The following is a 26501-nucleotide window of genomic DNA, read 5'->3' as shown; positions in this document are numbered from 1 at the left end:
GCGATTCGCACAGAGCCGTTGGATGAGGCCTTGAGCAAAGTTAGAACCCTTAAGCAAGCTAATGCGTTTGTTTCAGATGCCGTAGTACATCTAACCAAACTTACGGCTAAAAATTCCGGATTCACCATACAGGCGCGCAGAGCGCTCTGGCTTAAATCCTGGTCAGCGGATGTAACTTCCAAGTCTAAACTACTTAACATTCCTTTCAAAGGGCAGACCTTATTCGGGCCCGGCTTGAAGGAAATTATTGCTGACATTACGGGAGGTAAGGGCCACGCCCTTCCTCAGGACAGGGCCAAACCAAAGGCCAAACAGTCTAATTTTCGTGCCTTTCGTAACTTCAAGGCAGGAGCAGCATCGACTTCCTCCGCTCCAAAACAGGAAGGAACTACTGCTCGTTTCAGACAAGGTTGGAAAGGCAACCAGTCATGGAACAAGGGCAAGCAGGCCAGAAAGCCTACTCCCGCCCCTAAGACAGCATGAAGTCAGGGCCCCCTATCCAGAGACGGATTTAGTGGGGGGCAGACTTTCTCTCTTTGCCCAGGCTTGGGCAAGAGATGTGCAGGATCCCTGGACGTTAAAGATTATATCTCAGGGATACCTTCTGGATTTCAAATCCTCTCCTCCACAAGGGAGGTTCCATCTTTCGAGGTTATCAACAAACCTAGTAAAGAGAGAGGCATTTCTACAATGTGTACAAGACCTCTTAATCATGGGGGTGATCGACTCAGTTCCGCGATCGGAACAGGGACAAGGATTTTACTCAAATCTATTTGTGGTTCCCAAAAAAGAGGGAACCTTCAGACCAATCTTGGACTTAAAGATCTTAAACAAATTCCTAAGGGTACCATCGTTCAAGATGGAAACCATTCGAACCATCCTACCCATGATCCAAGAGGGTCAATATATGACCACGGTGGACTTAAAGGATGCTTACCTTCATATACCGATTCACAAAGATCATTATCGGTACCTGAGGTTTGCCTTTCTAGACAGGCATTACCAGTTTGTGGCTCTTCCCTTCGGGTTAGCCACGGCCCCGAGAATTTTTACGAAGGTTCTGGGCTCACTTCTGGCGGTACTAAGACCACGAGGCATAGCGGTGGCTCCGTACCTAGACGACATTCTGATACAAGCTTCAAGTTTTCAGAATGCAAAGTCTCATACAGAGATAGTTCTAGCATTTCTGAGGTCGCATGGGTGGAAAGTGAACGTGGAAAAGAGTTCTCTGTTACCACTCACACGGGTTCCTTTTCTAGGGAAGTCCAAACAGAAAAAGAAATATTGCCAGGCACCTTGTATAGTTAAAAATAGTAAACTTTATTAAGTCAAATTAAAACATAGTGAGAGAGACGGGATAGAACACCCCTGAAGTTAAGCAGACTGACATGTTTCGGCACAAAACGCCGTAATCATAGTCCCTAAAAACTTTTAAAACAAACCGCCTTTTCAATCCAATGCTCGCATTTCATTGGTGAATTACTAATTAGAATTTAAAGGCATACAGGGGTTGGAGCATTAGTTAATAACTTTAGATAAATGGATATGCTGCCTGTGCATAGATCTATAAACATGCAAATACACCTGTCAGGTTAATCAAACAGTACACACACCATCTCTTTATGCAGTTTAAACACTTAGTGAGTAGTCAATTCACATTTATATATATATTCACAAGGTTTACATAAGTCTGTTTAGACTTCCTATACAAGAAAGCCAACCATTAAAGGAATTGATGTGCAGCCCCCAAAATTTGGGAAAGGATACCTATAAGTCTAAAATGCTAGATGCGAGTTATACATCCCAAAACCCACCATTTAAAGGAGTTGGTGTTCAACTATCAAAATTATTTTGGGAAGGATATATGCATACCCAAAATATAAATGCAAATCATACATCTTAAATAGTTGGTTCTGAGTTATGGGGTTGTAGTGTGGGATAAAATAAGACACATATTGTGGGGCTAAATCTGGTAACCACAAAACATATACCACCAAGGACCAAACATTAATTTATATCCAATATATTTGATTTATATGTGTATGATGGTACCCATGTACAAAGAACTTATTTGTCTATACAATTACAAAATAGCTAGATAGATCACTATCTAACCTATTTGTAAATGTATTTAGAATAAAGCAATGGAACTTCCCTATCCTAGTGTTCCTTTATCTCCTAGACCTCATGTGTAAATTTGAATATATATATATATATATATATAATATAGATATATTATATATTAAAGGTGGATAGGATCTAATTCCAATGATTAATAAAATCATATTCGGAATTTAGGCCCAAAGGTTTTTTGGTTTGTAGTCTGAAAATCCAATACATTTCCTGTCTGGAAAGGATCTTAAATGGGTTCCCCCCTCTCTTTTGAGGTAGGACCTTTTCCTCAATCGTCCATTTCAACGAGCGACAATCTTGGTCATGTTGCTGGACAAAATGGGACACCAGGGGTGTGCTGCTTTTACCCACCCGTATGGTCGACAGGTGTTCTCTGATCCTAGATCTGACATCCCTGGTGGTCAAACCTATGTACTGAAGGTCACATGCTGAGCACCAGAGTAAGTATATACAATTAGTCGATCTGCAATTAAGACGAGGTAATTTCAAAATTTTCCCCAGTTACCACCGAAGAAAAGCTGTTACCCACCTGTACATATTCACAGGCCTTACACTGTGAATAGCCACACCTGTAGGTACCTCTGTGTCTAAGCCAAGAGGAGGATGGTACCACTGTTGAGTCAGGTTTCCTAAGCATAGATGGCGAAACTGAGTTGCCAATAGTTTTATTTCTCCTGTAGGAGAACCTACAGCCTTTCCTAGCAGTCACGGCAAGAGCATCATCCGCCACCAACAGGTGGAAATGGTTTCTGACTATTTCACATATTTCCCCATATTGGGCTGAGTAGTCCGTGACAAAGGTCAATTTATTCTCTTGATCTTCCCTATAAGGTTGTTTATCCTTTAAAAGTTGTTCTCTAGAAAGGGAATTAACCTCATACCTAGCCTTTTTAACGACCTTTTTACTATACCCTCTTTGCAGTAAACGTTGTTCTAATTCGTCTGCATGTCTCTTGTAGCTGAGGGGTAGAGTGCAATTGCGTCTCAATCGCACAAACTGTCCCTTAGCTACCGAATAGGGCATATGTTTCGGATGACAGCTCTTAGCATGTAGGAGACTGTTGCCTGATATAGGTTTCCTGTAGACTTCAGAGGTGACTATACCTGTTGGCCATCCCTTCAATTCCAAATCAAGATAATGCACTATGTTCTTGTTGAACTCAAGTGTGAACCGTAGGTTCACATCATTTGTTCTCAGATAGTCCACAAAACATCCAGCCTGTTCTTTCTCCCCCTGCCAGACAAACAGCAGGTCGTCTATGTAGCGTAGGTATAGCAGGATTGCAGGTCTGAAGGGGTTTCCATCTGCATAGATGCTGGACCGCTCCCACCAACCCATGAACAGGTTAGCATAGGTTGGCGCAAACTTGGCACCCATGGCGGTCCCGCATCTCTGCAAATAGAACTCCCCCTCAAACTGGAAATAGTTGTGTGATAGTAAAAACTGTGTCACCTCTAAAACAAAGTTTCTGAATGGTTCACTGTGCGTTGTCCCATTCTCTAAAAAATAAGCAACTGCTTTCAAACCCCAAGCATGGGGTATAGAGGAGTATGAGACAACATCCACAGTAAGCCAACCACAGTCCGAAGACCATCTCAAGCCTTCAACCTTATTCAACACCTGTTTGGAATCCCTAGTATAACTAGGGAGGGATTTGACAAGGGGTTGAAGCACCCCATTCAACCACTCAGAAAGGTGTTCCAACATAGAACCTATCCCATTGACTATAGGTCTACCCTGTACATTCACTAGAGTTTTGTGCACCTTCGGTAGATGGTGAAATATTGGGATAACCGGGTGTTCCACATAAAGGTATTTAGATGTTTCTAAATCAATAAGCCCATCCTCCACTGCTCCATCCAGAAGGTGCATAAGCTCTCGTTGAAACCTATTGGTAGGGTTCTGTCTGAGGTGTAGGTTTGACCACCAGGGATGTCAGATCTAGGATCAGAGAACACCTGTCGACCATACGGGTGGGTAAAAGCAGCACACCCCTGGTGTCCCATTTTGTCCAGCAACATGACCAAGATTGTCGCTCGTTGAAATGGACGATTGTGGAAAAGGTCCTACCTCAAAAGAGAGGGGGGAACCCATTTAAGATCCTATCCAGACAGGAAATGTATTGGATTTTCAGACTACAAACCAAAAAACCTTTGGGCCTAAATTCCGAATATGATTTTATTAATCATTGGAATTAGATCCTATCCACCTTTAATATATAATATATCTATATTATATATATATATTCAAATTTACACATGAGGTCTAGGAGATAAAGGAACACTAGGATAGGGAAGTTCCATTGCTTTATTCTAAATACATTTACAAATAGGTTAGATAGTGATCTATCTAGCTATTTTGTAATTGTATAGACAAATAAGTTCTTTGTACATGGGTACAATCATACACATATAAATCAAATATATTGGATATAAATTAATGTTTGGTCCTTGGTGGTATATGTTTTGTGGTTACCAGATTTAGCCCCACAATATGTGTCTTTTATTTTATCCCACACTACAACCCCACTAACTCAGAACCAACTATTTAAGATGTATGATTTGCATTTATATTTTGGGTATGCATATATCCTTCCCAAAATAATTTTGATAGTTGAACACCAACTCCTTTAAATGGTGGGTTTTGGGATGTATAACTCGCATCTAGCATTTTAGACTTATAGGTATCCTTTCCCAAATTTTGGGGGCTGCACATCAATTCCTTTAATGGTTGGCTTTCTTGTATAGGAAGTCTAAACAGACTTATGTAAACCTTGTGAATATATATATAAATGTGAATTGACTACTCACTAAGTGTTTAAACTGCATAAAGAGATGGTGTGTGTACTGTTTGATTAACCTGACAGGTGTATTTGCATGTTTATAGATCTATGCACAGGCAGCATATCCATTTATCTAAAGTTATTAACTAATGCTCCAACCCCTGTATGCCTTTAAATTCTAATTAGTAATTCACCAATGAAATGCGAGCATTGGATTGAAAAGGCGGTTTGTTTTAAAAGTTTTTAGGGACTATGATTACGGCGTTTTGTGCCGAAACATGTCAGTCTGCTTAACTTCAGGGGTGTTCTATCCCCTCTCTCACTATGTTTTAATTTGACTTAATAAAGTTTACTATTTTTAACTATACAAGGTGCCTGGCAATATTTCTTTTTCTGTTTGGACTTCTCTTTGCCACTACCAGGCACCTAGCTGCTTTTGCCGGCTGGAGACGCGGACCAAAGACTCAAGCTGATCAATGATATAGCATCACGCTACACACACATATAAGTTTCCCTATACCCGGTACAGTTTACCTTTGATATACAGGACTTTCGTATTGGATTGCGGAGCCTGTTCCTCCGATTCTACCGTACTACGTCAGAGGCTCGACTCCCCACAAGGACCAATCGGTGAGGAGTTGTGGGACACACCCAGGGCTGGGACACAGACGGCGTTCGCTCCGCTAATGGTGGACGGGCTGGGACCCGGTGAAGCGCACATGAAAGACTCCCAGGCTGCCGGAGAAATTTCTCATTTCCGCGGTTAGTGGACGGGTTGGTTCCCGGTGTAACATGGCAGCCGGTGAGTGAAATTGGCTTTGAATATTTTGAGACTGTTTGTGTTCTGTGTACCTGCCTCTGAAATACTATTTCTCTGCATCTGCAACTAATGTACCGGGTATTAGGGCTGTTTATGAGCGAGAGGGCCCCATTTATGAGTGATACTTGCTCAGGATTGCTGTACCTATACTATCTGGTAACTTTACCTAACACGTAACGCGTTACATTGGTCTGCATATTACTCTCCAGGATTGCGGGGTGTTGCAAAACTATTTAATTATATGACTGACTGAAGTACAAATCTTCAAAAACACAATGGACATTTGCCCCTGCAAGATATACTAAGCTTTACTATCTGGCATTTAATACTATATATATATTGGATTAGTGACAATATAGGTTGGGTTCTCCCCCCTTCTTTGTTTTCCTTTTCTAGGGACTCTTATAGATTCTGTAGAGATGAAGATTTACCTGACGGAGTCCAGGTTATCAAAGATTCTCAATGCTTGCCGTGTACTTCATTCCATTCCAAGCCCATCGGTAGCTCAGTGCATGGAGGTAATCGGCTTAATGGTAGCGACAATGGACATAGTGCCATTTGCGCGCCTGCATCTCAGACCGTTGCAACTATGCATGCTCAGTCAATGGAACGGGGATTACTCAGATCTGTCCCCTTTGCTAAATCTGGACCAGGAGACCAGAGATTCGCTTCTCTGGTGGTTGTCACCGGTTCATCTGTCCAAAGGAATGACCTTTCGCAAGCCAGATTGGACGATTGTAACAACGGATGCCAGCCTTCTAGGCTGGGGAGCAGTCTGGAATTCCCTGAAGGCTCAGGGATCGTGGACTCAGGAGGAGAAACTCCTCCCAATAAACATTCTAGAATTCAATGCTCTTCTGGCTTGGCCTCAGTTAGCAAAGCTGAGGTTCATCAGATTTCAGTCGGACAATATCACGACTGTGGCTTACATCAATCATCAAGGGGGAACCAGGAGTTCACTAGCGATGTTGGAAGTCTCGAAGATAATTAGCTGGGCAGAGTCTCACTCTTGCCACCTGTCAGCGATTCACATCCCAGGCGTAGAGAACTGGGAGGCGGATTTCCTAAGTCGCCAGACTTTTCATCCGGGAGAGTGGGAACTTCACCCGGAGGTATTTGCTCAACTGATTCGTCTTTGGGGCAAACCGGATCTGGATCTCATGGCATCTCGCCAGAACGCGAAGCTTCCTTGTTACGGATCCAGGTCCAGGGACCCGGGAGCGGTGCTGGTAGATGCATTAGCAGCCCCTTGGGTTTTCAACATAGCTTATGTGTTTCCACCATTTCCGTTGCTACCTCGGCTGATTGCCAGGATCAAACAGGAGAGGGCATCGGTAATTCTGATAGCGCCTGCGTGTCCACGCAGGACCTGGTATGCAGACCTAGTGGACATGTCGTCCTGTCCTCCATGGTCTCTTCCTCTGAGGCAGGACCTTCTAATTCAGGGTCCTTTCAACCATCCAAACCTAATTTCTCTGAGGCTGACTGCCTGGAAATTGAACGCTTGATTCTATCAAAGCGTGGGTTTTCGGATTCGGTTATTGATACATTAATACAGGCTCGGAAACCTGTGACAAGAAAAATTTACCATAAGATATGGCGTAAATATTTATATTGGTGCGAATCCAAGAGTTACTCATGGAGTAAGGTTAGGATTCCTAGGATATTAGCTTTTCTACAAGAGGGTTTAGAAAAGGGTTTATCCGCTAGTTTGCTAAAGGGACAGATTTCAGCTCTGTCTATTCTTTTACACAAACGTCTGGCAGAGCATCCAGACGTCCAGGCCTTTTGTCAGGCTTTGGCTAGAATTAAGCCTGTGTTTAAAGCTGTTGCTCCTCCGTGGAGCTTAAACTTGGTTCTTAAAGTTCTTCAGGGTGTCCCTTCATTCCATTGATATTAAGCTTTTATCTTGGAAAGTTTTGTTTTTGATGGCTATTTCCTCGGCTCGAAGAGTATCTGAGTTATCTGCCTTACATTGTGATTCTCCTTATCTGATCTTTCATTCAGATAAGGTAGTTCTGCGTACTAAACCTGGGTTTTTACCTAAGGTTGTTTCTAACAGGAATATCAATCAAGAGATTGTTGTTCCATCATTATGTCCTAATCCTTCTTCAAAGAAGGAACGTCTTTTGCATAATCTATACGTGGTCCGTGCTCTGAAGTTCTACTTACAGGCAACTAAAGATTTTAGACAAACTTCTTCTCTGTTTGTCGTTTACTCTGGACAGAGGAAAGGTCAAAAGGCTTCGGCTATCTCTCTCTTTTTGGCTTCGTAGCATAATACGTTTAGCCTATGAGACTGCTGGACAGCAGCCTCCTGAAAGAATTACAGCTCATTCTACTAGAGCTGTGGCTTCCACCTGGGCCTTTAAGAATGAGGCCTCTGTTGAACAGATTTGCAAGGCTGCAACTTGGTCTTCACTTCATACTTTTTCCAAATTTTACAAATTTGACACTTTCGCTTCTTCGGAGGCTGGTTTTGGGAGAAAGGTTCTACAGGCAGTGGTTCCTTCTGTTTAATGTTCCTGCCTTGTCCCTCCCATCATCCGTGTACTTGGCTTTGGTATTGGTATCCCATAAGTAATGGATGACCCGTGGACTGAACACACTTAACAAGAGAAAACATAATTTATGCTTACCTGATAAATTTATTTCTCTTGTAGTGTGTTCAGTCCATGGCCCGCCCTGTCTTTTTTTGAGGCAGGTTCTAAATTTTAAAATTATAACTCCAGTCACCACTGCACCTTATAGTTTCTCCTTTCTCGTCTTGTTTCGGTCGAATGACTGGATATGACATGTGAGGGGAGGAGCTATATAGCAGCTCTGCTTGGGTGATCCTCTTGCAACTTCCTGTTGGGAAGGAGAATATATCCCATAAGTAATGGATGACCCGTGGACTGAACACACTACAAGAGAAATAAATTTATCAGGTAAGCATAAATTATGTTTTCTACGTTGATATGCGCTTCTCAGCATTGTTGAAGCCCGATTCCTCTCAGAGTACAGTGAATGTCAGAGGGACATGAAAGGAGTATTATTTATTGAATACGATGATTTCCTTAACGAGGGTCTAGTTCATAGATTCTCTGTTATCGGTCGTAGAGATTCATCTCCTTACCTCCCTTTTCAGATTGACGATATACTCTCAATTTACCATTACCTCTACTGATAACCGTTTCAGTACTGGTTTGGCTATCTGCTATATGTGGATGGGTGTTTTTGGTAAGTATGTTTTTTATTACTTAAGACACCTCAGCTATGGTTTGGCACTTTATGCAGTTATATAAAGTTCTAAATATATGTATTTTACTTATATTTGCCATGAGTCAGGTTCATGTATTTCCTTCTGCAGACTGTCAGTTTCATATTTGGGGAAAATTAACATTTTTTAAAAAAAAATTTCATACCTGGGGTTTAGTCTTTTTTCAATTGACAATTTTCTTGCAAATTGCGGGCGGTATTAGGCTCGCGGGTGTGCCAAATGCTAGACTTTATTGCGTCATTCTTCGCGCAATATTTTTTTTTGGCGCGAAAAATACATTCATTCATTCATTCATTCATTGGTGATGCGAGTGTGTCATTTCCGGTTTTTATTGGCTTTTTCATTATTTTAATACCCCATTAATGTTTGCCTCTTGCCTTTTTCTCTATCAGAGGGCTATGCTATTTGCATTTTTTTCCCCATTCCTGAAACTGTCATGTAAGGAAATTGATAATTTTGCATTATATGTTTTTTCTTTTATATTTTGCAAGATGTCTCAATCTGATCCTGCCTCAGAAGTTTCTGCTGGAGCATTGCTGCCTGACATCAGTTCTACCAAAGCTAAGTGCATTTGTTGTAAGATATTGGAAATTATTTCGCCGAATGTCATTTGTAATAGTTGTCATGATAAACTTCTACATGCAGATAGTGTGTCCATCAGTAATAGTACATTGCCAGTTGCAGTTCCTTCGACTTCTAATGTACATGATATACCTATGAATTTTAAATAATTTGTTTCTGATTCTATCCAGAAGGCTTTGTCTGCATTTCCGCCTTCTAATAAACGTAAAAGGTCTTTTAAAACTTCTCATTCAGTTGATGAAATTTCAAATGACCAACAACATAATAATTTATCCTCCTCTGATGAGGATCTATCTGATACAGAAGATCCTTCCTCAGGCATTGACACTGACAAATCTACTTATTTATTTAAAATAGAGTATATAGCTTCTTTATTTCTAAGGAATGGAATAAGCCAGGTACTTCTTTTATTCCTTCTTCAAGGTTTAAAAAATTGTATCCTTTACCAGCAAATTCTATAGAGTTTTGGGAAAAAAATCCCGAAAAATTCTATTTCTATTCTTGCTAAACGTACTACTATTCCTATGGAAGATAGTAGTTCCTTTAAGGATCCTTTAGATAGGAAGCTTGAATCTTATCTAAGGAAAGCAGTTCATATTCAGGTCATCTTCTCAGACCTGCAATTTCTTTGGCTAATGTTGCGGCTGCATCAATTTTCTGGTTGGAGAATTTAGCGCAACAAGAATTGGATTTTGACATATCTAGCATTGTTCGCTTACTGCAATATGCTAATCATTTTATTTAGGATGCCATTTTTGATATTATCAAAATTGATGTTAGATCCATGTCTTTAGCTATATTAGCTAGAAGAGCTTTGTGGCTTAAATCTTGGAATGCTGATATGACATCTAAATCTAGATTACTATCTCTTTCTTTCTAAGGTAATTTATTTGGTTCTCAGTTGGATTCTATTATTTCAACTGTTACTGGGAGAAAGGGAGTTTCTCTTGCAAGGTGTATCCAGTCCACGGATTCATCCTTACTTGTGGGATATTCTCATTCCCTACAGGAAGTGGCAAAGAGAGCACACAGCAATGCTGTCCATATAGCTCCCCCTCTGGCTCCGCCCCCCAGTCATTCTATTTGCCGCTCTAACAAGTAGCATCTCCACGGGAGGGTAAAGTGAATGTGGTGTTAGATTTGTAGTTTTTATATCTTCAATCCTTTTACACAAGCGTCTGGCAGAAGAACCAGATGTTCAAGCGTTTATACAGGCGTTAGTCAGAATCAAGCCTGTCTATAAACCTGTGGCTCCTCCATGGAGTCTAAATTTAGTTCTTTCAGTTCTTCAAGGGGTTCCGTTTGAACCTTTACATTCCATAGATATTAAGTTATTATCTTGGAAAGTTTTGTTTTTGGTAGCTATATCTTCTGCTCGAAGAGTTTCAGAATTGTCTGCTTTGCAGTGTAATTCACCCTATCTGGTGTTCCATGCAGATAAGATAGTTTTGCGTACCAAACCTGGTTTTCTTCCTAAAGTTGTTTCTAATAAGAACATTAACCAGTTAATCATTGTTCCTTCTCTGTGTCCTAATCCAGCTTCTAAGAAGGAATGGCTTTTACACAATCTTGATGTGGTTCGTGCTTTGAAATTCTATTTACAAGCAACTAAGGATTTCAGACAAACATCATCTTTGTTTGTTGTCTAATCTGGTAAGAGGAGAGGTCAAAAAGCGACGACTACCTCTCTTTCCTTCTGGTTGAAAAGCATCATCCGATTGGCTTATGTGACTACTGGGCAGCAGCCTCCTGAGCGAATTACATCTCATTCCACCAGAGCTGTGGCTTCCACTTGGGTCTTCAAGAATGAGGCTTCTGTTGAACAGATTTGTAAGGCAGCTACTTGGTCTTCACTGCATACTTTTGCCAAATTTTACAAATTCGATACTTTTGCTTCTTCGGAGGCTATTTTTGTGAGAGAGGTTTTGCAAGCAGTGGTGCCTTCCGTTTAGGTTACCTGTCTTGTTCCCTCCCTTCATCCGTGTCCTAAAGCTTTGGTATTGGTATCCCACAAGTAAGGATGAATCCGTGGACTGGATACACCTTGCAAGAGAAAACAGAATTTATGCTTACCTGATAAATTACTTTCTCTTGCGGTGTATCCAGTCCACGGCCCGCCCTGGCAATTAAGTCAGGTTAAAATTTTTTGTTTAAACTACAGTCACCACTGCACCCTATGGTTTCTCCTTTTTCTCCTAACTGTCGGTCGAATGACTGGGGGGCGGAGCCAGAGGGGGAGCTATATGGACAGCTTTGCTGTGTGCTCTCTTTGCCACTTCCTGTAGGGAATGAGAAAATTCCACAAGTAAGGATGAATCCGTGGACTTGATACACCGCAAGAGAAAGTAATTTATCAGGTAAGCATAAATTCTGTTTTTTCTGCCTCAGGATAAAAAACCTAAGGGTAAATCTAAGGCTTCTAACTGTTTTCGTTCCTTTCGTCAAAATAAGGAACAAAAACTCAATCCTTCCTCCAAGGAATCTGTTTCCAATTTGAAGCCTTCCTCAAATTGGAATAAATCCAAGCCATTTAAGAAACCAAAGTCAGCCCCTAAGTCCGCATGAAGGTGTGGCCCTCATTCCAGCTCAGCTGGTAGGGGGCAGATTAAGGTTTTTCAAGGATATTTGGATAAATTCTGTCCAAAATCAATGGATTCAGAGCATTGTCTCTCAAGGGTATCGAATAGGATTCAGAGTAAGATTTCCTGTGAGAAGATTTCTTCTCTCACATATCCCAGCAAATCCAGTAAAAGCTCAGGCTTTCCTGAAGTGTGTTTCAGACATGGAGTCTTCAGGGGTAATCATGCCAGTTATTTTTCAGGAACAAGGTTTGGGGTTTTATTCAAATCTATTCATTGTCCCAAAGAAGGAAAATTTTGAATCGTTATGGAAGAGTACCAACTTTCAAGATGGTGACTATAAGGACTATTCTGCCTTTTGTTCAGCGAGGACATTATATGTCCACAATAGACTTGCAGGATGCATACCTTCATATTCCGATTCATCCAGAACATTATCAGTTCTTGAGATTCTCTTTTCTAGACAAGCATTACCAATTTGTTGCTCTTCCATTTGGCCTAGCAACAGCTCCAAGGATCTTTTCAAAGGTTCTAGGTGCCCTACTCTCTGTAATCAGAGAACAGGGTATTGCAGTGTTTCCTTATTTGGATGATATCTTGGTACTAGCTCAGTCTTTACATTCTGCAGTATCTCACACGAATCAACTAGTGTTTTTTCTTCGGAGACATGGTTGGAGGATCAATTTACCAAAACGTTTCTTGACTTCTCAGACAAGGGTCACCTTTTTAGGCTTCCAGATAGATTCAGTGTCCATGACTCTGTCTCTAACAGACAAGAGACGTTTAAAATTGGTTGCAGCCTGCCAGCACCTTCAGTCATTCCCTTCAGTGGCTATGTGCATGGAAGTTTTAGGTCTCATGATTGCAGCATCAGACGCGATCCCCTTTGCTCGTTTTCACATGAGACCTCTACAGGTTGGTATGCTGGATCAATGGTGCAGGGATTATACAAAGATATCACAATTAATATCCTTAAATCCCAATGTACGACACTCTCTGACGTGGTGGATAGATCATCATCGTTTAGTTCAAAGGGCTTCTTTTGTTCGGCCAACCTGGACTGTGATCACAACAGATGCGAGTCTTTCAGGTTGGGGAGCTGTTTGGGGATCTCTGACAGCACAAGGGGTTTGGAAATCTCAAGTGGCGAGATTACCAATAAATATTTTAGAACTCCGGGCAATTCTCAGAGCTCTTCAGTTTTGGCCTCTGTTAAGGAGAGAACCGTTCATTTGTTTTCAGACAGGCAATATCACAACAGTGGCATATGTCAATCATCAGGGTGGGACTCACAGTCCTCAAGCTATGAGAGAAGTATCTCGGATACTTCCTTGGGCGGAATCCAGCTCCTGTCTAATCTCTGCGGTGCATATCCCGGGTGTAGACAATTGGGTGGTGGATTATCTCAGCCGTCAGACTTTACATCTGGGGTAGTGGTCTCTCCATCCAGATGTGTTTTCTCAGATTGTTCAGATGTGGGGTCTTCCAGAGAGAGATCTCATGGCCTCTCATCTAAACAAGAAACTTCCCAGATACCTGTCCAGGTCCAGGGATGTTCAGGTGGAAGCAGTGGATGCGCTGACACTTCCTTGGTGTTATCATCCTGCTTACATTTTCCCGCCTCTAGTTCCAAGAGTAATCACCAAAATCATCATGGAACAATCGTTTGTGTTGCTGGTGGCTCCAGCATGGCCACACAGGTTTTGGTATGCGGATCTTGTTCGGATGTCCAGTTGCCAGCCTTGGCCACTTCCGTTAAGGCCGGACCTACTATCTCAAGGTCCATTTTTCCATCAGGATCTCAATTCATTAAATTTGAAGGTATGGAAATTGAACGCTTAGTTCTAAGTCATAGAGGTTTCTCTGACTCAGTGATTAATACTATGTTACAAGCTCGTAAATCTGTCTCTAGAAAGATTTATTATAGAGTTTGGAAGACTTGCATTTCATGGTGTTCTCATAAATTCTCTTGGCATTCTTTTAGAATTCCTAGAATTTTACAGTTTCTTCAGGATTGTTTGGATAAGGGTTTGTCTGCAAGTTCCTTGAAGGGACAAATCTCTGCTCTTTCTGTTTTATTTCACAGAAAGATTGCTATACTTCCTGATATTCACTGTTTTGTACAGGCTTTATTTCGTATAAAGCCTGTCATTAAATTAATTTCTCCTCCTTGGAGTCTTAATTTGGTTTCTCCAACATAGGTGTGTCCGGTCCACGGCGTCATCCTTACTTGTGGGATATTCTCTTCCCCAACAGGAAATGGCAAAGAGTCCAGCAAAGCTGGTCACATGATCCCTCCTAGGCTCCGCCTACCTCAGTCATTCTCTTTGCCGTTGTACAGGCAACATCTCCACGGAGATGGCTTAGAGTTTTTTAGTGTTTAACTGTAGTTTTTCATTATTCAATCAAGAGTTTGTTATTTTCAAATAGTGCTGGTACGTACTATTTACTCAGAAACAGAAAAGAGATGAAGAATTCTGTTTGTATGAGGAAAATGATTTTAGCAACCGTAACTAAAATCCATGGCTGTTCCACACAGGACTGTTGAGAGCAATTAACTTCAGTTGGGGGAACAGTTTGCAGTCCTTTGCTGCTTGAGGTATGACACATTCTAACAAGACGATGTAATGCTGGAAGCTGTCATTTTCCCTATGGGATCCGGTAAGCCATGTTTATTACGATTGTAAATAAGGGCTTCACAAGGGCTTATTTAGACTGTAGACCTTTTTTGGGCTAAATCGATTGATATTAACACTTATTTAGCCTTGAGGAATCATTTATTCTGGGTATTTTGATATAATAATATCGGCAGGCACTGTTTTAGACACCTTATTCTTTAGGGGCTTTCCCAAAGCATAGGCAGAGTCTCATTTTCGCGCCGGTGTTGCGCACTTGTTTTTGAGAGGCATGGCATGCAGTCGCATGTGAGAGGAGCTCTGATACTTATAAAGGACTTCTGAAGGCGTCATTTGGTATCGTATTCCCCTTTGGGTTTGGTTGGGTCTCAGCAAAGCAGATACCAGGGACTGTAAAGGGGTTAAAGCTTAAAACGGCTCCGGTTCCGTTATTTTAAGGGTTAAAGCTTCCAAAATTGGTGTGCAATATTTTCAAGGCTTTAAGACATTGTGGTGAAAGTTTGGTGAATTTTGAACAATTCCTTCATGTTTTTTCGCAATTGCAGTAATAAAGTGTGTTCAGTTTAAAATTTAAAGTGACAGTAACGGTTTTATTTCAAAACGTTTTTTGTACTTTCTTATCAAGTTTATGCCTGTTTAACATGTCTGAACTACCAGATAGACTGTGTTCTGAATGTGGGGAAGCCAGAATTCCTATTCATTTAAATAAATGTGATTTATGTGATAATGACAATGATGCCCAAGATGATTCCTCAAGTGAGGGGAGTAAGCATGGTACTGCATCATTCCCTCCTTCGTCTACACGAGTCTTGCCCACTCAGGAGGCCCCTAGTACATCTAGCGCGCCAATACTCCTTACTATGCAACAATTAACGGCTGTAATGGATAATTCTGTCAAAAACATTTTAGCCAAAATGAACCCTTGTCAGCGTAAGCGTGGATGCTCTGTTTTAGTTACTGAAGAGCATGACGACGCTGATATTAATATCTCTGAAGGGCCCCTAACCCAATCTGAGGGGGCCAGGGAGGTTTTGTCTGAGGGAGAAATTACTGATTTAGGGAACATTTCTCAGCAGGCTGAATCTGATGTGATTACTTTTAAATTTAAATTGGAACATCTCCGCATTTTGCTTAAGGAGGTATTATCCACTCTGGATGATTGTGAAAATTTGGTCATCCCAGAGAAACTATGTAAAATGGACAAGTTCCTAGAGGTGCCGGGGCTCCCAGAAGCTTTTCCTATACCCAAGCGGGTGGCGGACATTGTTAATAAAGAATGGGAAAGGCCCGGTATTCCTTTCGTCCCTCCCCCCATATTTAAAAAATTGTTTCCTATGGTCGACCCCAGAAAGGACTTATGGCAGTCAGTCCCCAAGGTCGAGGGAGCGGTTTCTACTTTAAACAAACGCACCACTATTCCCATAGAGGATAGTTGTGCTTTCAAAGATCCTATGGATAAAAAATTAGAAGGTTTGCTTAAAAAGATGTTTGTTCAGCAGGGTTACCTTCTACAACCCATTTCATGCATTGTCCCTGTCACTACAGCCGCATATTTCTGGTTTGATGAACTGATTAAGGTGCTCGATAGTGACTCGCCTCCTTATGAGGAGATTATGGACAGAGTCAATGCTCTCAAATTGGCTAATTCTTTCACTCTAGACGCCTCTTTGCAATTGGCTAAGTTAGCGGCTAAGAATTCTGGGTTTGCTATTGTGGCGCGCAGAGCGCTTTGGTTGAAATCTTGGTCGGCTGATGCGTCTTCCAAGAACAAGCTACTAAACATTCCTTTCAAGGGGAAAACGCTGTTTGGTCCTGACTTGAAAGAGATTATCTCTGATATCACTGGGGGTAAGGGCCATGCCCTTCCTCAGGATCGGCCTTTCAAGGCAAAAAATAGACCTAATTTTCGTCCCTTTCGTAAAAACGGACCAGCCCAAGGTGCTACGTCCTCTAAGCAAGAGGGTAATACTTCTCAGGCCAAGCCAGCTTGGAGACCAATGCAAGGCTGGAACAAGGGAAAGCAGGCCAAGAAACCTGCCACTGCTACCAAGACAGCATGAAATATTGGCCCCCGATCCGGGACCGGATCTGGTGGGGGGCAGACTCTCTCTCTTCGCTCAGGCTTGGGCAAGAGATGTTCTGGATCCTTGGGCGCTAGAAATAGTCTCCCAGGGTTATCTTCTGGAATTCAAGGGACTTCCCCCAAGGGGGAGGTTCCACAGGTCTCAGTTGTCTTCAGACCACATAAAAAGACAGGCGTTCTTACATTGTGTAGAAGACCTGTTAAAAATGGGAGTGATTCATCCTGTTCCATTGAGAGAACAAGGGATGGGGTTCTACTCCAATCTGTTCATAGTTCCCAAAAAAGAGGGAACGTTCAGACCAATCCTAGATCTCAAGATCTTAAACAAATTTCTCAAGGTCCCATCGTTCAAGATGGAAACCATTCGAACTATCCTTCCTTCCATCCAGGAAGGTCAATTCATGACCACGGTGGATTTAAAGGATGCGTATCTACATATTCCTATCCACAAGGAACATCATCGGTTCCTAAGGTTTGCATTCCTGGACAAACATTACCAGTTCGTGGCGCTTCCTTTCGGATTAGCCACTGCTCCAAGGATTTTCACAAAGGTACTAGGGTCCCTTCTAGCGGTGCTAAGACCAAGGGGCATTGCAGTAGTACCTTACCTGGACGACATTCTGATTCAAGCGTCGTCCCTCCCTCGAGCAAAGGCTCACACGGACATCGTCCTGGCCTTTCTCAGATCTCACGGCAGGAAAGTGAACGTGGAAAAGAGTTCTCTATCCCCGTCAACAAGGGTTCCCTTCTTGGGAACAATTATAGACTCCTCAGAAATGAGGATTTTTCTAACAGAGGCCAGAAAGACAAAACTTCTGGACTCTTGTCGAATTCTTCATTCCGTTCCTCTTCCTTCCGTAGCTCAGTGCATGGAAGTGATCGGGTTGATGGTAGCGGCAATGGACATAGTTCCTTTTGCGCGCATTCATCTAAGACCATTACAACTGTGCATGCTCAGTCAGTGGAATGGGGACTATACAGACTTGTCTCCAAAGATACAAGTAAACCAGAGGACCAGAGACTCACTCCGTTGGTGGCTGTCCCTGGACAACCTGTCACGAGGGATGACATTCCGCAGACCAGAGTGGGTCATTGTCACGACCGACGCCAGTCTGATGGGCTGGGGCGCGGTCTGGGGATCCCTGAAAGCTCAGGGTCTTTGGTCTCGGGAAGAATCTCTTCTACCGATAAATATTCTGGAACTGAGAGCGATATTCAATGCTCTCAAGGCTTGGCCTCAGCTAGCGAGGACCAAGTTCATACGGTTTCAATCAGACAACATGACGACTGTTGCGTACATCAACCATCAGGGGGGAACAAGGAGTTCCCTAGCGATGGAAGAAGTGACCAAGATTATTCTATGGGCGGAGTCTCACTCCTGCCACCTGTCTGCTATCCACATCCCGGGAGTGGAAAATTGGGAAGCGGATTTTCTGAGTCGTCAGACATTGCATCCGGGGGAGTGGGAACTCCATCCGGAAATCTTTGCCCAAGTCACTCAACTATGGGGCATTCCAGACATGGATCTGATGGCCTCTCGTCAGAACTTCAAAGTTCCTTGCTACGGGTCCAGATCCAGGGATCCCAAGGCGGCTCTAGTGGATGCACTAGTAGCACCTTGGACCTTCAAACTAGCTTATGTGTTCCCGCCGTTTCCTCTCATCCCCAGGCTGGTAGCCAGGATCAATCAGGAGAGGGCGTCGGTGATCTTGATAGCTCCTGCGTGGCCACGCAGGACTTGGTATGCAGATCTGGTGAATATGTCATCGGCTCCACCTTGGAAGCTACCTTTGAGACGAGACCTTCTTGTTCAGGGTCCGTTCGAACATCCGAATCTGGTTTCACTCCAGCTGACTGCTTGGAGATTGAACGCTTGATTTTATCGAAGCGAGGTTTCTCAGATTCTGTTATCGATACTCTTGTTCAGGCCAGAAAGCCTGTAACTAGAAAGATTTACCACAAAATTTGGAAAAAATATATCTGTTGGTGTGAATCTAAAGGATTCCCTTGGGACAAGGTTAAGATTCCTAGGATTCTATCCTTCCTTCAAGAAGGATTGGAAAAAGGATTATCGGCAAGTTCCCTGAAGGGACAGATTTCTGCCTTGTCGGTGTTACTTCACAAAAAACTGGCAGCTGTGCCAGATGTTCAAGCCTTTGTTCAGGCTCTGGTTAGAATCAAGCCTGTTTACAAACCTTTGACTCCTCCTTGGAGTCTCAATTTAGTTCTTTCAGTTCTTCAGGGGGTTCCGTTTGAACCCTTACATTCCGTTGATATTAAGTTATTATCTTGGAAAGTTTTGTTTTTAGTTGCAATTTCTTCTGCTAGAAGAGTTTCAGAATTATCTGCTCTGCAGTGTTCTCCTCCTTATCTGGTGTTCCATGCAGATAAGGTGGTTTTACGTACTAAACCTGGTTTTCTTCCAAAAGTTGTTTCTAACAAAAACATTAACCAGGAGATTATCGTACCTTCTCTGTGTCCGAAACCAGTTTCAAAGAAGGAACGCTTGTTGCACAATTTGGATGTTGTTCGCGCTCTAAAATTCTATTTAGATGCTACAAAGGATTTTAGACAAACATCTTCCTTGTTTGTTGTTTATTCAGGTAAAAGGAGAGGTCAAAAAGCAACTTCTACCTCTCTCTCTTTTTGGATTAAAAGCATCATCAGATTGGCTTACGAGACTGCCGGACGGCAGCCTCCCGAAAGAATCACAGCTCATTCCACTAGGGCTGTGGCTTCCACATGGGCCTTCAAGAACGAGGCTTCTGTTGATCAGATATGTAGGGCAGCGACTTGGTCTTCACTGCACACTTTTACCAAATTTTACAAGTTTGATACTTTTGCTTCTTCTGAGGCTATTTTTGGGAGAAAGGTTTTGCAAGCCGTGGTGCCTTCCATTTAGGTGACCTGATTTGCTCCCTCCCTTCATCCGTGTCCTAAAGCTTTGGTATTGGTTCCCACAAGTAAGGATGACGCCGTGGACCGGACACACCTATGTTGGAGAAAACAGAATTTATGTTTGCCTGATAAATTTCTTTCTCCAACGGTGTGTCCGGTCCACGGCCCGCCCTGGTTTTTTAATCAGGTCTGATAATTTATTTTCTTTAACTACAGTCACCACGGTACCATATGGTTTCTCCTATGCTATTATTCCTCCTTAACGTCGGTCGAATGACTGGGGTAGGCGGAGCCTAGGAGGGATCATGTGACCAGCTTTGCTGGACTCTTTGCCATTTCCTGTTGGGGAAGAGAATATCCCACAAGTAAGGATGACGCCGTGGACCGGACACACCGTTGGAGAAAGAAATTTATCAGGCAAACATAAATTCTGTTTTTGAAGGCTTTACAGGCACCTCCATTTGAGCGTATGCATTCTTTGTACATTAAACTACTTTCTTGGAAAGTGCTATTCCTTTTGGCTATCTCTTCTGCTAGAAGAGTTTCTGAGCTATCTGCTTTTTCTTGCGAGTCTCCTTTTCTGATTTTTTTCATCAGGATAAGGCAGTTTTGCGGACTTCTTTTCAATTTTTACCAAAAGTTGTCAATTCTAACAACATTAGTAGAGAAATTGTTGTCCCTTCCTTGTGTCCTAATCCTAAGAATTCTTTGGAAAGATCCTTACATTCTTTGGATGTGGTAAGAGCTTTGAAATATTATGTGGAAGCTACTAAAGATTTCAGGAAGACTTCGAGTTTGTTTTATTTTCTGGTCCTAGGAAAGGTCAGAAGGCTCCTGCTATTTCCTTGGCTTCTTGGTTAAAGCTTTTGATTCATCAAGCTTATTTGGAGTCGGGTCAGGCCCCGCCTCAGAGAATTACAGCTCATTCTACTAGATCAGTCTCCACTTCGTGGGCCTTTAAGAATGAAGCTCCAGTTGATCAGATTTGCAAAGCGGCAACTTGGTCCTCTGCATACATTTACTAAATTCTACCGTTTTGATGTATTTGCTTCTTCAGAAGCAGTTTTTGGTAGAAAAGTTCTTCAGGCAGCTGTTTCAGTTTGATTCTTCTGCTTTTGATTTAAGTTATTTTCTTTCTTTTATGAGAAGAAACTTATTTTTTTGGGTTGTGGATAAATTTTTTCAGCGCAAAATGGCTGTATTTTTATCCCTCCCTCACTAGTGACTCTTGCGTGGAGTTCCACATCTTGGGTATTGCTATCCCATACGTCACTAGCTCATGGACTCTTGCCAATTACATGAAATTAAACATAATTTATGTAAGAACTTACCTAATAAATTCATTTCTTTCATATTGGCAAGAGTCCATGAGGCCCACCCTTTTTATGGTGGTTATGCTTTTTTGTATAAAGCACAATTATTTCCAAATTTCTTTTGTTGATGCTTTCTACTCCTTTCTTTATCACCCCACTGCTTGGCTATTCGTTAAACTGAATTTGTGGGTGTGGTGAGGGGTGTATTTATAAGCATTTTGAGGTTTTGGAAACTTTGGCCCTCCTGGTAGGATTGTATATCCCATACGTCACTAGCTCATGGACTCTTGCCAATATGAAAGAAATTAATTTATCAGGTAAGTTCTTACATAAATTATGTTATATATACATACACACACACACACACACATATATATATATATATATATATATATATATATATATATATATATATATATATATATATATATATACACACATACATACACACACACATATAATATTTGTTGAAGCTGTTTATTTTATATTTGTAATCGGTTCAGTGGCTAAATGACCAACACCATGTCTAAGCAAATCATTGTGGTACCTTTAGTCTGACAGTGTATGACAAATCTGTATCAGTGCCTAACCTGACTTTAAATAAAGTACCGGTAATAGTTCAGATCAGCACTCCAGGGTCGTCCCCAATAGTATCCACATATGGAATTATGCAAATAGTAGGTGCTCAAACCCTCAGGGACCCCCCTCCAAGGATCAATGGTAATGGTATAAGGCAAAAAAGCAGGTAGCACTGTGGTAAAGGGAAACACCTTTATTGAAGCAACGTTTCTCAAGCTTGAGAAAGGGGCAGGACGCCCCAAAACGTTGCTTCAATAAAGGTGTTTTCCTTTTCCAGAGTGCTACCTTCTTTTTTTTAACCTGACTTTAATATCATATTGCATCTAATCGAAATTATATCTCTGGGTCTTTGCAACTTTTTTCTCTGTGTAAAGATTCCTAAAATGATGATAAACCGTAATTTCCATGTTCTGGAATATGGTATCTGCATTGAAAACTGTGATATGACATATGCGTCCCTCTTATATTATGTTTTGTGATTCAGATAGAGTATGCAATTTTAAGCAATTTTCTAATTTACTCCTATTATCAAATAGTCTTCTTTCTCTTGATTTCTTTATTTGAAATGCAAGAATGTAAGTTTAGATGCCGGCCCATTTTTGGTGAGCAATCTAAGTTGTTCTTGCTGATTGGTGGATAAATTCACCCACCAATAAACAAGTGCTGTTCAGAGTTCTGAACCAAAAATAGCTTAGATGCGTTCTTTTTCAAATAATGATAACCAGAGAACGAAGAAAATTGATAATAGGAGTAAATTAGAAAGTTGCTTAAAATTGCATGCTCTATCTAGATCACAAAAAAAAGAAATTGGGTTCAGTGTCACTTAAAGGGCCACTAAACCCAAAATCTTTCTTTCATGATTCAGATAGAACATACAAATTTAAACAACATTACAATTTACTTCTATTATTTATTTTGCTTCATTTTTTAGATATCCTTATTTGAAGAAAAAGCAATGCACATGGGTGAGCCAATCACATGAGGCTTCTATGTGCAGCAACCAATCAGCAGCTACTGAGCATATCTAGATATGATTTTCAGCAGTGCATATCAAGAGAATAAAACAAATTAGATAATAGAAGTAAATTAGAAAGATGTTTAAAAATGCATTCTCTTTCTAAATCATGAAAGAAAAAATGTGGGTATCATGGCCCCTTTAAGTTTGTAATATGCATTATGCTTCTTTGTAGAATTGTTGTGTTTTCTATTTGTAATTTTTTTTGTTTTTTTTATCCTGTATCTCGAACTCCAGTGCTTATATACAAGTATTTGTAACCAAAGGAATCTTGATGTAAACACGGGCTTTTATAAATATTTTTACAACGTTGATGTGATGTTTGTAATAGATATAATGAACAGTGATATTTTGCCAAGTGCTATTGTAATTTTTGACGCTCCGTCCTATTTTATAGACGTCCTTCAGGAAGGAATTTCCACAAAACCTGGGCGGTAGCGATGTCTGCTACTTTTGCCGCCGGAGAGTGTATGTGATGGAACGGTTGAGTGCAGAAGGAAAGTTCTTTCACCGCTGCTGCTTCAAATGTGACTACTGCAGCACCACGCTGCGCTTGTCTTGTTACGCTTATGATCTTGAAGATGGTAAGTGTTGGACTCTGATGCTTGTGTGTTAATAAGGCTCACCGTGTTGTTCCGTTCATAATATGTTAAAAGGACAGTCTAGTCAAAATGAAACTTTCATGATTCAGATAGGGAATGCAATTTTAAACAACTTCTATAATTTACTTTTATCATCAAATTTCTTTGGTTCTCTTTGTATCCTTTGTTGAAAGCTTAACTTAGGAAGTGCCGTATGCCAATTTCTATCACCTTGAAGACCGCCTCTGCATTTTGACAGTTTTTAACACCTAGACAGCTCTATTTTATGTGTGCCATGTAGATAACATTGTGCCCATGCCGAGTATTTACCTAGGAGTCAGCACTGATTGGCTAAAATACAAGTCTGTCAAAATAACTGAAATAAGGGGGCAGCTTGCAGAGGCTTAGATACAAGGTAACCACAGAGGTAAAAAGTGTAATATAAAAGTGTTTATGCAAAACTGGGGTATGGGTAATAAAGGGGTTATCTATCTTTCCTTCTTAATATGGGAAAAGTCCACAACTGCATTCTTTACTTGTGGGAAATACTGAACCTTGCCACCAGGAGGCGGCAAAGACACCCCAGCCAAAGGCTTAAATACCTCCCCCACTTCCTCATAACCCCAGTCATACTTTGCCTTTCGTCACAGGAGGTTGGCAGAGAAGTGTCAGAAGATTTCAGAGTAGTCTCTTATGCAGGGTAGTACTCTTCGAGATGGGACTGGAGTTTTAAGTAGTCCTGTCAGCCTCTGTGAGAGCATGAATGAATGTTAGAGTCCGGAGATGCAGGGAGAGTCTTTCTGCAAAACCATCCCGACTCATATTAACAGTTCCATAGCAATGCTACTTACCCTGTCACACTTGAAAGGCCGTATTCCTGTTCCACGGCGTTTATTCTGGTAAGATCGTTTATACATATACATATATGATAACGTAAGAAGACAGATTCACAGTGTGTCTCCTTTATCTGTATAGAATCAAGGGTAATACCCTCAGAAGGCGATCATTCAGATCATAGCGGATATCCATGGATGCTCGGACCAGGGACTCCCTCTCTTGGTGGATCCGTCCGGAGCATCTGTCCCTGGGGACATCCTTCTTGAGGTTGTCCTGGGAGACTGTCTCGCAGGATGGGGAGCTGTTTGGGGTGCCAGGTTGGCACAAGGAAAATGGACCCGGGAGGAGTCTCTCCTTCCGATAAATATTCTTGAACTTCGAGCTTACATTTATTTTTCCACCATTGCCACTTCTATCTCGTGTAGTGGCACGCATCAAACAGGAGCAAGCTTCGGCCATCCTGATTTCTCCATCGTGGCCGTGGAGGACGTGGTTTGCGGATCTGGAACAGGGTCCCTTTCAACATCAAAATCTCGTTTCTCTGAGGCTGACTGCGTGGAGATTGAACGCTTAGTCTTAGCCAAGAGAGGTTTTTCTGAAAGTGTGATTGACACTCTAGTTCAGGCAAGGAAGCCGGTCACTCGTCGCATCTACTATAAGGTGTGGAGGACTTACTTGTCCTGGTGTGAGAAGCATGGATATCCTTGGCACAAGTTGAAGGTATCCAGGATTCTGTCGTTTCTCCAGGAGGGTTTGGAGAAGGGTCCTGCCGCTAGTTTCGCCTGACATAAAGTCAAAGCTGCCAAGATTCTTTCCTTCCAATAAGGTCTGGAGAAGGGCTTTTCTGCCAGTTACATGAGAGGGGCAGATTTCGGCCCTTTCTGTTTTGCTGCACAAGAGACTCGCTGAGCTCCCTGTTGTGCAATCCTTCATTAAGGCACTGATAAGGATCAGACCTGTGTTTAGATCTAACGCTCCACCTTGGAGTTTGAATCTTGCGTTTAAGTTTTTACAACGGGCTCCGTGTGAGCCTATGCATTCGCTTGACATTAAATTGTTGTCCGGGAAGGTTCTTTTTCTATTGGCTATTGCGTCGGCACACAGGGTTTCTGAAATGGCGGCCTTGCAATGTGAGCCTCCTTATCTGGTGTTTCACTCGGATAAGGCTGTTCTATGTACCTGCTTGGGTTTCCTTCCCAAGGTGGTGTTTGATCGTAACCTCAATCAGTAGATTGTGGTTCCTTCCTTGTGTCCTAATCCTTCTTTTTCGAAGGGACGTTTACTTCATAATCTGGATGATGTTCGAGCTTTTAAGTTTTACCTTCAAGCTACTAAGGATTTTAGACTTTTTCCTTGTTTATCTACTCTGGAAAGAGTAAGGGTCTGAAGGCCTCTTCAACTTCCTTATCCTTTAGTTTGAGGAGTGTTATACACTTAGATTATGAGTCAGCGGGATTTATACCTCCTCAAAGGATTACGGCTCATTCCACTAGAGCGGTGGCTTCCTCTTGGGCCTTTAAGAACGAGACCAAAATTTGTTTTTCTCTTCCGGCACCATTTATACCCTGACATTTCTCCTACTGTTTCCTGTTCCCTTGGCAGAATGACTGACTGGGATATGACGGAAGTAGGGGGAGTATTTAAAGTGAAGGTAAACTTTGTTGAATGAAAGTCTGTTTTTTAAAAATACTATTAAAAACAGGGTTACTTTCATTCATCAAAGTTTAGAAAGCAGCCGTTTTGATTAAAAACTTACCTTTGTTTTTTTCACAGCCAGAGCAGCTTCCCCGACCTGGAGATCCTCTCTTCACACATCATCAATTACTAATCCGGCTTCCTCCAATCACAGCATGGCCTCAGACAATGACTCCCCAGGGTGGAAAGCCATGATTGGAGGAAGCCGGATTAGTCACAAAACAGATGTGATGATCGTAAAAGTAAATTGGAAAGTCGTTTAAATTTGCATTCCCTATCTGAATCATGAAAGTTTAATTTTGACTAGACTGTCCCTTTTAAGGTTGTTTAAATATTTTGATACTCTTTTTTTTTTTTTTTTTTTTTTCTTCTTCTTAAAGTTAAATCCTTTATTATTATTGGTTATTTGTAGAGCGCTAACAGATTCCGCAGCGCTAATAAATCCTTAAACTATTTGAGAAAAATAAAATCTAAAAATATCACAAACTGAAAATGAAATGCCATTAGTCAACAGGAATTTACTGACTAGTTATATAAATGATTGCCTCTTCCATGATTGGTAATTCATATTTAGAAGCAGACTTTTTTCAAATCCTATCTCCCTATAGTTGGTCCTACGTTATAGATTTCCAAGCATTTTCTCTGTGTATTAGCTTATCTTTCATATATAAAGTGCCAAAACATTTATCAATGCTAGACAGTTAG

General features: G+C 41.5%; 1 protein-coding gene across 16 annotated transcripts in view; it reads left to right on the top strand.

Moving 5' to 3' along the window:
• MICAL3 (microtubule associated monooxygenase, calponin and LIM domain containing 3) overlaps positions 1-26501 on the top strand; it is an 809998-nt gene that overhangs the window by 382490 nt on the left and 401007 nt on the right. For all 16 annotated transcript variants that reach the window (XM_053718886.1, XM_053718885.1, XM_053718900.1 and 13 more), the window contains one exon: positions 23081-23267. In XM_053718886.1, the coding sequence (XP_053574861.1) occupies positions 23081-23267 (187 nt within the window). The remainder of the gene's footprint in view (positions 1-23080; positions 23268-26501) is intronic.

The sequence above is a fragment of the Bombina bombina genome, chromosome 6, assembly GCF_027579735.1.
Source record: "Bombina bombina isolate aBomBom1 chromosome 6, aBomBom1.pri, whole genome shotgun sequence".
In the NCBI taxonomy this organism is placed as follows: domain Eukaryota; kingdom Metazoa; phylum Chordata; class Amphibia; order Anura; family Bombinatoridae; genus Bombina; species Bombina bombina.
This window is presented reverse-complemented; position numbering and strand designations above follow the sequence as displayed.